This window comes from Elephas maximus, chromosome 1 (genome assembly GCF_024166365.1).
Source record: "Elephas maximus indicus isolate mEleMax1 chromosome 1, mEleMax1 primary haplotype, whole genome shotgun sequence".
In the NCBI taxonomy this organism is placed as follows: Eukaryota; Metazoa; Chordata; class Mammalia; order Proboscidea; family Elephantidae; genus Elephas; species Elephas maximus.
This window is the reverse complement of record NC_064819.1, coordinates 188596842-188611347: the sequence shown is the minus strand read 5'-3', so window position 1 is coordinate 188611347 and position 14506 is coordinate 188596842. Positions and strand designations below refer to the sequence as shown.

The window sequence follows — 14506 nt, the reverse complement described above, 5'->3', positions numbered from 1 at the left end:
ATATCATAAGGTATATTAATAATGGCACATATAATTTCTATCAAGAGTAGAAGGTTATTTTTTATATAAGAAACAAGGATATGTCTCATATCAGTATGGACCAGTCTTGCCAGAGGGATATTCGTATCTTTAGTCCATAATCCAAGGAAATATTAATACTATAAATATGACATAAAATAATAAAATAATTTTTTTTTAGGGTTTATTAGTGCACTTATAACTGAATTATGGGCCAATCTGGAATGTGGAAGAGATGATGTCAGGGTAACCCATCCTAGATCTACTCCAGTGGATCCTATTGACCGAAGCTGTCAAAAGGTAAGAAGTGATTTGATTTGTCCAATAATATGTAGAATTTAAGTATGTATCTCAGAAATGATTTCATCCACATTTTATGTTCAGTTACAAATAGTAGGCTTTCCATTTTCCCCTCTTTCTTTGCATTTACAAATTATTTTTTTCCTTTGCCAAATAAATTTAGTGAATAATAGGAATACTAGTGTTCTCTGGGAATGATGTTTTACAAGGGTGTTTTTCTTTCATGTTATTTTAATTATATTTTTTCACCCTTAATAAAAAGTAATAACCTACCAGGCATATTACAAAACAACCCAAAACCAAAACCAACCAATCAAAAAAAAAAAAAAAAAAATCATGCAAACAAAGAAAGTAGCTTTTTGCCCAAAGGATTGAATGTAATAGAATATTGTCAGGATTATTTGACAGGAGTAAGCAGAGGAAAGATACTGTCATTTAGAGTAACATGGTAAAAAAAGTTCTGAAGCACTCATATAATATTCTTTTATAATTCAATGACTTTTTTTTTTTATACTTTTTATTGAGCTTTAAGTGAAAGTTTACAAATCAAGTCAGTCTCTACTCTCCCCCCTAATGAGACAGCACGCTGTCTCCCTCCACTCTCCCTTTTTGTGTCCATTTTGCCAGCTTCTAACTCCCTCTACCCTCTCATCTACCCTCCAGGCAGGAGATGCCAACATAGTCTCAAGTGTCCACCTGATCCAAGAAGCTCACTCCTCACCAGCATCCCTCTCCAACTCACTGTCCAGTCCAATCCATGTCTGAAGAGTTGGCTTTGGGAGTGGTTCCTGTCCTGAGCCAACAGAAGGTCTGGGGGCCATGACCACCGGGGTCCTTCTAGTCTCAGTCAGACCATTAAGTCTGGTCTTTTGATGAGAATTTAGAGTCTGCATCCCACTGCTCTCCTGCTCCCTCAGGGGTTCTCTGTTGTGTTCTCTGTCAGGGCAGTCATTGGTTGTAGCTGGGCACCATCTAGTTCTTCTGGTCTCAGGATGATGTAGTCTCTAGTTCATGTGGCCCTTTCTGTCTTTCGGGCTCGCAATTACCTTGTGTCCTTGGTGTTCTTCATTCTCCTTTGATCCAGGTGGGTTGAGACCAACTGATCCATCTTAGATGGCCGCTTGCTAGCATTTAAGACCCCAGATGCCACTCTCCAAAGTGGGATGCAGAATGTTTTCTTAATAGATTTTATTATGCCAGTTGAGTTAGGTGTCCCCCGAAACCATGGTCCCCAGACCCCTGCCCCTGCTACACTGGCCTTCGAAGCATTCAGTTTATTCAGGAAACTTCTTTGCTTTTGGTTTAGTCCAGTTGTGCTGACCTCTCCTGTGTTGTGTGTTGTCTTTCCCTTCACCTAAGGTAGTTCTTATCTACTATCCAGTTAGTGAATACTCCTCTCCCACCCTCCCTCCCTCCCCCCTCTCATAACCACAAAAGAATGTTTTCTTCTCAGTTTAAACTATTTCTCAAGTTCTTATAATAGTGGTCTTATACAATATTTGTCCTTTTGCAACTAACTAATTTCACTTAGCATAATGCCTTCCAGGTTCCTCCATGTTATGAAATGTTTCACAGATTCGTCACTGTTCTTTATCAATGCGTAGTATTCCATTGTGTGAATATACCATAATTTATTTATCCATTCATCCATCGATGGCCACCTTGGTTGTTTCCATCTTTTTGCTACTGTAAACAGTGCTGCAGTGAACATGGGTGTGCATATATCTGTTCGTGTAAAGGCTCTTATTTCTCTAGGATATATTCCGAGGAGTCGGATTGCTGGATCGTATGGTAGTTCTATTTCTAGCTTTTTAAGGAAGCGCCAAATTGATTTCGAAAGTGGTTGTACCATTTGACATTCCCACCAGCAGTGTAGAAGTGTACCAATCTCTTCACAGCCTCTGCAACATGTATTATTTTGTGTTTTTTGGATTAATGCCAGCCTTGTTGGAGCAAGATGAAATCTCACTGTAGTTTTGATCTGCAGTTCTCTAATGCCTAATGATCGTGAACATTTCCTCATGTATCTGTTAGCTACCTGAATGTCTTCTTTAGTGAAGTGTCTGTTCATATCTTTTGCCCATTTTTTAATTGGGTTATTTGTGTTTTTGCAGTTGAGTTTTTGCAGTATCATGTAGATTTTAGAGGTCAGGCACTGATCAGAAATGTCATAGCTAAAAACTTTTCCCAGTCTGTAGGTAGTCTTTGTACTCTTTTGGTGAAGTCTTTGGATGAGGAATAGGTGTTTGATTTTTAGGAGCTCCAGTTATCTAGTTTTTCTTCTGCATTCTTAATAGTGTTTTGTATACTGTTTATGCCATGTATTAGGGCTCCTAACGTTGTCCCTCTTCTTTCTTCCATGATCTTTATTGTTTTAGATTTTATATTTAGTTCTTTGATCCATTTTGAGCTTGTTTTTATGCATGGAGTGAGGTATAGGTCTTGTGTCATTTTTTTGCAGATGGATATCCAGTTATGCCAGCACCATTTGTTAACTATTTTGGGGCCTTTGTCAAATATCAACTGCTCATATGTGGATGGATTTATGTCTGGATTCTCAATTCTGTTCCATTGGTCTGTGTATCTGTTGTTGTACCAGTACCAGGCTGTTTTTACTGCTGTGGCAGTATAATAGGTTCTAAAATCAGGTAAAGTAAGGCCTCCCACTTTGTTCTTCTTTTTCAGTAATGCCTTATGTATCCGGGGCCTTTTTCCCTTCCATATGAAGTTGGTGATTTGTTTCTCCATCTCATTAAAGAATGTCGTTGGGATTTGGATCAGAATTGCATTAAATGTATAGATCACGTTTGGTAGAATAGACATTTTTATAATGTTAAGTCTTCCTATCCACGAGCAAGGTATGTTTTTCCACTTATGTAAGCCTCTTGGTTTCTTGCAGAAGTGTACTGTACTTTTCTTTGTATAAGTCTTTTACATCTCCGGTAAGATATATTCCTAAGTATTTTATCTTCTTGGGGGCTATTGTAAATGGTATTGATTTGGTGATTTCCTCTTTGATGTTCTTTTTGTTTGTGTAGAGGAATCCAACTGATTTTTGTATGTTTATCTTGTATCCCGATACACTGCTGAACCCTTCTATTAGTTTCAGTATTTTTCTGGAGGATTCCTTAGGGTTTTCTGTGTAGAAGATCATGTCATCTGCAAATAGAGATACATTTACTTCTTCCTTGCCAGTCTGGATGCCCTTTATTTCTTTATCTAGCCTAATTGCTCTGGCTAGGACTCTGAGCACAATGTTGACAATGAGCGGTGATAAAGGGCATCCGTGTCTGGTTCCTGATCTCAATGGGAAAGCTTTCAGGCTCTCTCTATTTTAGGGTGATGTTGGCTGTTGGCTTTGTATAAATGCCTTTTATTATGTCGAGGAATTTTCCTTCCATTCCTATTTTTCCGAGAGTTTTTATCATGAATGGGTGTTAAAATTTGTCAAATGCGTTTTCTGCATCAATTGATAAAATCATGTGATCCTTGCCTTTTATTTATGCGGTGGATTACATTAATTGTTTTTCTAATGTTGAATCATCCCTGCATACCTGGTATGAATCCCACTTGGTCATGGTGAATTATTTTTTTGATAAGTTATTGAATTCTATGGGCTAGGATTTTGTTGAGGATTTTTGCATCTACATTCATGAGGGATACCCATGAGGGATATTGGCGTATAATTTTCTTTTCTTGTAGTGTCTTTACCTGCTTTTGGTATCAGGGATATGTTGGCTACATAGAATGAGTTTGGTAGTATTCCTTCCTTTTCTATGCTGTGAAATATCTTCAGTAGTAGTGGTGTTGACTCTTATCTGAAAGTTTGGTAGACCTCTGCAGTGGCTCCGTCAGGACCAGGGCTTTCTTTTGTTTGGAGTTTTTTGATTACCTTTTCAATCTCTTCTTTTGTTATGGGTCTATTTAGTTCTACCTCTGTTTGTGTTAGTTTAGGTAGGTAGTGTGTTTCTAGGAATTCATCCATTTCTTCTAGGTTTTTAAATTTGTTTGAGTACAATTTTTCATAGTAATCTGATATGATTCTTTTAATTTCAGTTGGGTCTGTTGTAATATCACCCATTTCATTTCTTATTCAGATTATCTGCTTCCTCTCCTGTTTTTCTTTTGTCAGTTTGGCCAGTGGTTTTATCAATTTAGTTGATTTTTTTCAGAAAACCAGCCTTTGGTCTTGTTAATTCTTTCAATTGTTTTTCATTTTCTATTTCATTTAGTTCAGCTCTAATTTTTATTATTTGTTTTCTTCTGGTGCCTGTGGGTTCCTTTTGTTGCTCTCTTTCTATTTGTTCAAGTTGTAGGGATAATTCTTTGATTTTGGCCCATTCTTCTTTTTGGATGTGTGCATTTATTGATATAAATTGGCCTCTGAGCACCGCTTTTGCTGTGTCCCAAAGGTTCTGATAGGAAGTGTTTTCAATCTCATTGGATTTTATGAATTTCTTTATTCCATCCTTAATGTCTTTTATAATCCAGTCTTTTTTTGAACAGGGTATTTTTCAGTTTCCAAGTGTTTGATTTCTTTTCCCTGCTTTTTCTGTTATTGATTTCCAGTTTTATGGCCTTATGGTCAGAGAATTTATAATTTTTCAGTGTTTTGGATTCTGCTGAGGCTTGGTTTATGACCTAATATGTGGTCTATTCTAGAGAATGTTCCATGTGCACTAGGAAAGAAAGTATAGTTGGTTGCTGTTGGGTGGAGTGTTCTGTATATGTCTACAAGGTCAAGTTGGTTGATTGTGGCATTTAGATCTTCCATGTCTTCATTGAGCTTCTTTCTGGATGTCCTGTCCTTCACCGAAAGTGGTGTGTTGAAGTCTCCTACTGTTATTGTGGAGCTGTGTATCTCACTTTTCAATGCTGATAGAGTTTGTTTTATGTATCTTGCAGCCCTGTCATTGGGTGCATAAATATTTAATATGGTTAAATCTTCTTGGTGTATTGTCCCTTTAATCATTATTTAGTGTCCTTCCTTATCCTTTCTGATGGATTTAACTTTAAAGTCTATTTTGTCAGAAATTAATATTGCCACTCTTGCTCCTTTTTGATTGTTGTTTGCTTGATAAATTTTTTTCCATCCTCTAAATCTAAGGTGTGTCTCTTGTAGGCACCATATAGACGGATCTTGTTTTTTAATCCATTTTGCATTCTCTGTGTCTTTATTGGTGCATTTAGTCCATTTACATTCAGGGTATTTATGGATAGGTATGAATTTAGTGCTATTATTTTGATGTCTTTTTTTGTGTGTTGTTGACAGTTTCTTTTCCCACTTAATTTTATGTGTTGAGTAGATTATATATTGCCCTTTCCTCATATTTGTTGTTGATTTTGTTTCTGCTGAGTATTTTGTCTTGTATTTTATTTTGATGAGTAGGATAGTCTGTCTCCTTTGTGGTTACCTTATTATTTACCCTTATTTTTCTAAATTTAAACCTAACTTTTTTTCTTTGTATCGCTGTATCTTCCTCTCCATATGGAAGGGGTATGATTACATTTCTTAGTACCTCTCTATTGTTTTAATGCTGTCTTCTTTTATATAATAACATCGCTGTTACCCTGTTTTGGGCTTTTTTTCTTTTTTTATACTCTTACTTTGTTTTTTTGGCTTTCCCTGTCTGGGTTGACTTCTGGTTGCTATGCCCAGTGTTCTAGTCTTGGGTTGATACCTGGTATTGTTGATTTTCTAACCAAAGAACTCCCTTTAATATTTCTTGTAGTTTTGGTTTGGTTTTTGCAAATTCCCTCAACTTGTGTTTATCTGGAAATGTCTTAATTTCACCTTCATATTTAAGAGACACTTTTGCTGAATATATGATTCTTGACAGGCAATTTTTTTCCTAAAATTTATTAAATATGTCATCCCATTGCCTTCTTTCCTGCATGGTTTCTGCTGAGTAGTCTGAGTTTATTCTTACTGGCTCTCCTTTGTAGGTGACTTTTCATTTATCCCTCGCTGCTCTTATAATTCTCTCTTTATCTTTGGTTTTGGTGAGTTTGATTATAATATGTCTTGGTGACTTTTTTTTAAATCTACGTTATATGGAGTTCGATGAGCATCTCGGATAAATATCTTCTCATCTTTCATGATATCAGGAAAGTTTTCTGCAACAAATCTTCAACAATTCTCTCTGTATTTTATGTTATCCCTCCCTGTTCTGGTACTCCAATCACTCATAGGCTATTTCTCTTGATAGAGTCCCACATGATTCTTAAGGTTTCTTCATTTTTTAAAATTATTTTATCTGATATTTCTTCAAATATGTTAGTGCCAAGTGATTTATCTTCGAGTTCTGAAATTCTAGCTTCTACTTGCTCAATTCTGATCCTCTGACTTTCTATCAAGTTGCCTAATTCTGTAATTTTATTGTTAATCTTCCGAATATCTGATTCCTGTCTGTCTATGGGTTTTTCCAGCTTATTAAACTTTTCATTATGTTCCTGTATAATCTTTCTAATTTCTCAAATTGTTCTATCTATGTGTTCCTTGGCTTGTTCTGTGTATTGCCTTATTTCCTTCCTGATGTCTTGAATGGTTCTGTATATTAAACTTTTGTATTCTGCATCTGGTAATTCCAGGAATGCACTTTCATCTAGAAGATCCCTGGATTCTTTGTTTTGAGAGCCTGTTGAGGTGTTCATGGTCTGTTTCTTTATGTGACTTGATATTGACTGTTGTCTCTGAGCCATCTATAAGTTATTGTATTAGTTTATGCTTGCTTACTGGGCCATAGCTTCTTGCTTTGGTATATCCCTATGGGTTGCTTGAGTGAGCTAGGCTGATTATTTTTGCCTCTGGAGCTCTCACGTCCTGTCACCAGCTGGCTAGAGCTGTTATCAGATATATCAGTCTAGGAGTCCATTCGGTTTTCTTGTATGAATTCAGCTCAAATTTCCAGGTAGGTGATCATCAAGTGTGTGGTACAGGCTCTGTCCTACAGTCTTAGAGGGGCAGGGGTGATTGGTGTATATACTGGTATCTGATTGCAGCGGGGAGGGGGGGGTCAAGCTCTGAACAAGGCAGGATGCTGAGAACCAACCCGAGTGTCTCTGAGGAAAGCGTGTCCCTGTTCCCTAGACCCTGCAGGTGGGTGGGTTCTGCAGACAGACCATGGGCACCCAAAGTTTTTGGTTGTAAGGACTGGGAGGTAGCTGTTATCTTTAGACCCGTGTTGTGAGTGGCTGGGTGACCCGAGTGGTTTTACCAGTCCCTAGGTCCCTGATGTGGGTAGGTGAGGACCTTGTTTAATACGCAATGTCAAAGATCAAACACCCGCCTCTCCACCACAGAGCTGAAATGGTTGGAGTCTGCCAACAAGGGCCTATTCTCCCGAAATAGGCCCAGACAGGTCCATGCAGAAGGAAAAGGTGCTGAAAGTCTACGGACGGTTCATGCATGGACAGGAGCCACTTCTGTCCTGAGCTCACCTGGTTAGTGGAGCTAGCAAATTATCTTTTCCCACAATTGCAAAGTTTTTCCTTCCCCAAGGCTGGGTGGATGGCTGTAGGTGCTCAACAGTGCCTTTCTCAGGCCAATGGAATTAGCCGCTGAAGCCGGCTTGAGGGTGTGGGGGTGCAATAAAATATACACAAGTACTTAGCTTTTGCCGAAAGCGCCGTTCTCCTCAAGTTCCGGAGGTGTGAGTAGGCTGTGTGGCTGGCTGTTTCTCCCTGAGGAAACTGCGGCTGAATGCTAGTACCAGCCCACCACCTCCCCTGCTCCGGGAATGGTGCCTGAGGGCTCCCCTTGATTCAGGTCTGGTAACTCCTCTCCGCTACTGAATGGTCTCTTCCTCCCCTTGCCCCTCAGTTCATTTTCTAAGCTTGCCTTTGAAGCTCAGGGCTCCCTGCTTGTCACAAATATAGTTGTTTCACTTGTTTTTTTGGGACTTTGTTGCAAAGAGGGGTCGTCAGAAACGTCTATTTTGCCATCTTGGCTCCTGATTCAATTTTTTTTGCTTTCTTGCCTGTAGTGCATACTCCTAGCATAGTGCTGTCTATAAGTAGGCACCAAGTAAGAGGTAACTAGATTATTACATTTATTTATTCTATTTTATCATGTTTTTATTACTATTCAGATCGACACAGCTTTAAATAGTGAATATATGGATCATTTTCTTATTAGAATTAGAAATTCCCTCCTCATTTTATAAAGTATTTTATTATGGAAAAAAATAGAAGCTTAAAAAAAAAATAGCATGAGTTCATTTTTTACCCTGCAACAGCATTTGTTAAATAACTACTGTGTGTTAAACATAAAAAAAAAAAAAAAAATACTATCTATTCTTGTTAACTGCCATCAAGTCAGCTCTGACTCCTGTTGCCTAGCCCTATGCCGTCTTCATGAACATTGTGACTATTTTGGCTTTACTAATTCACTGTACAACCACTCTTATTTGTTGAAGAATGTTGCATTTGGCATAACAAATGGGTGGGTTTAAAATGGACTCTTCCATGTCCTCGAATTTAATTGTTTAGCTCTGCATAAACTGTGGAGCAAGGCTGACACTGTTAAATAGTGTGTGAAGATTATATCATGATCAGAATGAGCACCCATAGCCTGGAAATAAGAAAATTTAGATGTTGGTCTTAATTCTTCTACCAACTTTCTGAATATGTTTCTTTGGACAAGTCATTTCACCCCTCTGGACCTCAGATTTTCTCTTCCATTGAGAGAGATTGAATAAGATGATCTTTTTAATATACTCAATATCATGGTTCTAGTGGAAATTCTCAGTTTTTCTGATTCTCAAATTTTCTGATTCTAGTGGAAATTTAGGGGACAAAAAAAACAAACAGAAAACTTAATAGTTACAAATAAGTACAATTTAATATGATATAAACTAAACTTGCAAGTATTGAGAGAATATTGGATTTCCAGAGGAGGATGAAGTTAACTGGAAATCCTTCAGAAAAGATGTTTTGGCATACTTTTTGAAAGCTGAGAAAGTGGAATAATGAAAAAAATGGAAGGACAGGAAGTGCATGTTAGTAGGATAAGAAAATTCTGTACATGTGGCAGTCAGTTGAAGGAGACCACAGGCAGATTTGATTGACTGAAGTGGCGACTTCATGCTGGGACATAATGGGAAAATGAGGCTTTTGAGACTGTGAAGCGAAGAAAGGTTTCAATTAGCAAAGTGCCTTGAAAGTCATCCTAAGGAGTTTAGATACGATGCTTAGTGATGGGCAACCACTGCTTTTGAGCAGGGCAGCGAAAGAATGCAATGTGCTTCAGAAAAATATGCTAAAAATATACTAGTTGCTTTTAATAAGATGAAATATACTAAAAATATATAAAAATATACTAGTTGCTTTTAATAAGGTGAAATGAGAGTAGGGAGCTTAACAATTCCATAGAAAGATTAACTTGGTAAGATTGCACCAGAAAATGATCTCGTTTTGATTAGAAAAGCCCATGGCTTTTTAAAATCTAGGTTAGTCGGATTTCCAGTGAATGCAGTTAAAAGATAGCTTTGTGGCCTAAGAGCAAGAAGATAGAGGATTCATCATCTTTTCTCAGAGCCCCTAAGTATTGTTTTCTTGTACATCACATAGTACAGTGCAAAGAATGAGGAAGATGGATCAGTTCATTTTTTTTCTCAGAACCAACCTTGTGGTGCATTTTAAAGCATTTTCTAACTCATGTATGTTCTGTAAGAGTTGTTACATAACATATTATTGACAAATAGATTATTGTGCATGTTAAGTATTTTGTGCTTGTCATATGTGTATGTATTTCATTTATGTGGATTAATTAGGTTTATTTAAAAATAATCTTTGTATCATATAGCTATAAAACTTCATTCCTCTTCTGTGGGTGTTGTTGAAAAAATGAACCACTTAAATGTTTTCTTTCTTTTCCCCTAGTCTTTTCTAGTACTGGTGAACTTGTTATCCTATCCTGCTGTTTATGAGCTGGTAGGCAATCAAGAACTTCCTAATAAAGCAGAATATTCTCTTCGTGAAGTCCCGACATGTCTTACTGTAAGTCGTCATTTTCTTTTAATCTTTCTTTTATAAATACTACTATCTGAGATTGTTGTAAAAAAGTAATTTGACAAAGAAAAAAAGACTATTTAATGGCATTTAAAGGTTGATTTGATTGTTCACTTATGGATTATCAACTTTGTAAATTATCTGTGAATGGAATCTTTGATCCAGGGACACCTAACAGTCCCTATACCTATCTGAATATAAAGATAACTCTCCTTTGCCAGGAAGGAGGCTTGGCATAAGTAGAAGTACGTGTATGAGTGATTTTTGGGTGACTCATTATGTTATTAGACACACCAATGCTGCTTCTTCATAGACTAGGATAATTAGGAATAAATTGTATTCAAGGAGTCCATTACGCTTCCTGCATTCATTTTAATGAACTACATGTTATTGCCCATGAGGGCAGTATGTACATATTTATTTAATTTGAGGCTCATTTCATACTAATACTTCCAGATAGGTAACCTGTTTTAATCATTCAGGGATATTTAATTTTTCATCTTTACGTGAGTATGAATTAAACACACATAAACTTGTGCATACTGGTATATGCATATAAGGATTAGTAAAGAATTACTTGTTTTAGTACTGAAATTCTGTTATTGATCATTACTTTTTATTTTCTGATCACTTTGTCCTGTGTGTTATTTATTTTACATATATATTTTAAATACAGGTTTACCCTTTGGATATCAGCACTCTCCCTTCTTAATTTTGGGTTCTCTATTTCCACTTGTCCAGCTTTCCTGTCCCCTCCTGCCTTTTTGTCCTTGCCCCTGGGGTGGTGTGCTCATTTAGTCTCATATACATAGTTGAGCTATTTGTGTTATTGTTTATTTTATGGGCCTGTCTAATTTTTGGTTGAAGGGTGAATCTCAGGAGTCACTTCAGTACTGAGTTAAAAGGATGTCTGGGGGCCGTACTCTCGGGATTTCTCCAGTCTCTGTCAGACCAGTAAGTCTGGTCTTTTTTTGTGAGTTAGAATTTTATTCTACATTTTTCTCTAGGTGGGACCCTCTATTGTGGTCCCTGTCAGAGCAATTGGTGGTGGTAGCCGGGTACCATCTAGTTGTGCCGGACTCGGCCTGCTAGGTGTTGTGGTAGTTGTGGTCCATTAGTCCTTTGTACTAATCTTTCCCTTGTGTCTTTGGTTTTCTTCATTCGCCCTTCCTCCAGATGGGGTGGGACCAGTGGAGTATCTTAGATGGCCACTCACAAGCTTTTAAGACCCTAGGGGCTACTCACCAAAGTAGGATGTAGAACATTTTCATTATAAACTATGTTATGCCAATTGAGCTAGATGTCCCCTGAGACCATGGTTCCCAGCCCTCAGGCCCAGTAATTTGGACCCTCAGAGAGTTTGGATGTGTCTGTGAATCTTCTGTGACTTTGGATATTTTCTTTTAACCCTGGCCAACCCTAAACAGGAAAGCCTGGTGGCGTAGTGGTTAAGAGCTGCGGCTGCTAATCAAAAGATTCGCAGTTTGAATCCACCAGGCACTCCTTGGAAACCCTGTGGGGCAGTTCTACTCTGTCCTGTGGGGTCTGTGAGTTGGAATTAACTCAATGGCAACAGGCTATTTTTTTTTTTTTTTTGTAATGCTAAACAGGAAACCCTGGTGGCATAGTGGTAAACATTCTATTTTTTTTAACTTTCTCTACTTTGAGAAATTTTTCTTAATTTATATGAAGTGAAATTTTTGACTTAAATTCTCTTATCTTTTTTTCCTTGAAGTGTTCCAATTACACCTTATGCTTACTTGTATTTTGGCACTTCTTAAGTGGTTTTATGATTAGCCATTTATGTATCTATCTCAACTGGACTGTGAGTATCTGAATGCAAGTATATCTTATTTATCCTTAGCACCTAGCACATAGTAGGTGCCCAGCAAGTGGTCATTGAAAATAATTATTCCTAATATTGCCTTTATTGAAGTGAATTATACGAAACAGGTACAAATAAGTAATATTATTTAATCTAGAACAATATCTTGGGTATTCCTTGTATTTTCGTGGATATCTGCAGTGCATATTCAAACATATCTTTCCATATAAGGAAGGATTTGTCTTTTGTTTAGTCTTAAGACACTAAACTGTAATAAGCTTTGTTGCCCCACCTCAGTGTCTTTTAACCATATAGAAGAATCACTGCTTCTTATCATTTAAACGTAAACTCTCCTATTTAAAAACAAAAACAAAAAAAATTTCCCTGACGTATGTCTTCTTTTAGCTACCATAGTATAGCTTGCTTGCTTTTTATAGCAACTCTTCCTGAAAGAATATACTTCAAGGCTCTGATTCTTTTTCTTCTACCAACTCTGAGAGTCACTGTAATGTGGCTTCTTGCCCAACTACGTCATTGAAAATTTTCTGCCAAAAGTCATCAGTGAATATGTAATTCCGTAATCCAATGGAAACTCCCTTCTTTAAGTTAATTTTCTACCTTATAATTGACATGGTTGATCTATTCCTCCTTATTGTAACTTTTTTCTTCTGTGACCATGCACTATTTACTTCCGGTTCTCTTCCAGTTGTCTGGTCTGTCCTACTTAGCCTCTTTTTTGGACTTCTCTTCCTCTGTCCTATGTCCTTCAGACTGATCTCTTCCAATTCTGTGGCTTCAGCTGTATGTTGACCATTCTCTACCCCGTATCACTGACTTGACTGCCAGAGCTATACCCAGATACCTGCCAGGTATTGTGCATCTAGAAAATTCCTAGGCATCTTAGTCTTACCATATCTGCAACTGAACATGATGTTTTCTCTTTCCTTAATCAATTCCAGTTCCTATTTTCCTATCTCATTATATGACATCATCATCAGTGCAGTTGAATGAACCACAAACTTAGAAGTCATTGTTGACTGCTCTCACTACTTTATCCTATATATGTGACAAATTACCATCTTACAGATTTTACCACTGTAATACCTTGATCTTACTCACTTTTTCCATTCCTTTTAGGACCACCCTAACTTAGACTCTTATTTCTTATCTGTATTACTCAAGTGAGATCCTAACAGTTCTTTTTCTTCCAGTCTCAGCCTATAATTTATTCCTCATACTAAGTGAGAGTGGCCCTTTAAAAATGAAAACCAGATGCAGTCATTTTGGTGTTAAAATCTTTGCTAATTTCCCTTTGCCTTTTTTTTTTTTTTAGGCTTAGTTCATAGTCCTTTTTGCATGGCATACAGTTTCTCATTACTTTTTAAAACTCTGTCTTTTTTCTCATCTTATCATCCATTCTCTAACCTTAAAAGCCTTTGGACAAGCTGCCTTCTTTCTCTGGAGTCTGAAAGGTACATAATCTTGCTTTTTAGTTGGATAGCTCCTCTTCATGCTTCAGGACTTAAACTGGGTTTTATTTTTTCTGTAAAGTCTTCTCTGCCCTTTCTCTTCAGCTACCTTTCTAGTTCAGGTGTTTCTTTGAATGTATTCTCACAGCACCTTCTGCATGCGTAAAACATCTGTTGTCACATTGTTTTATAACTCTGTGAGGAGAGGAACGGTATCTTATTTGTCTTTTGTTCTTAAAATTTATCAGGTCTTTTTTTTTTCTTTTTTTGCTACTATACGCATGGTAAGTTCTAGGTAAATGTTCAACTGTTGTTGAAATCAAGTCACTGTTTTATTATTTCTTATAGGGTGGATTTTTAATGAGTTTAATCTTAATGAGTTGGGTCTTTTTTAGGCTTTATCCAAGTAGATTTAATTCAGTAACCTAAATTTCTTTTTTACTTAGTGGTAGTCCCATGACATGAACCGTAGGAAGTTATATTGAAGAACCACCGTTTGTATGTGTGTATGTGTATGTTTGTGCCTGTGTGCGTGCACAGGCATGTGTGTGGGCTTGCTTTGCTTTATGTTATGGATATTTTCAAAATTGCAATAAAAAATAAAATGAATTCCCATGTACCCATAACCAAGCTTTACCTTTAAACAACATTTCAATTGTCTTCTTCCATCTTTTCTCTCACTATTTTCAGTTTCCTTTCTGTTATCTCCACCCTTTCCCCCCTGGAGAATTATAAAGCATGTATCAGACATTATGTCAGTTTGTCTGTAAATAACTTGGTATGCATCTCTAATTGATAAGGACTTTTTTTTAAATTTTGGTTTCATTTGCATTACCACCATGTAAACCATGGTGGTTCTATCACACCCGAAATATTAGCTATG

At 37.1% G+C, this 14506-nt stretch overlaps 1 protein-coding gene across 3 annotated transcripts in view; it reads left to right on the top strand.

Annotated features, from left to right (window-relative positions):
• TBC1D32 (TBC1 domain family member 32) overlaps positions 1–14506 on the top strand; it is a 268104-nt gene that overhangs the window by 76022 nt on the left and 177576 nt on the right. For all 3 annotated transcript variants that reach the window (XM_049900015.1, XM_049900007.1, XM_049900000.1), the window contains 2 exons: positions 200–318; positions 10201–10317. In XM_049900015.1, the coding sequence (XP_049755972.1) occupies positions 200–318; positions 10201–10317 (236 nt within the window). The remainder of the gene's footprint in view (positions 1–199; positions 319–10200; positions 10318–14506) is intronic.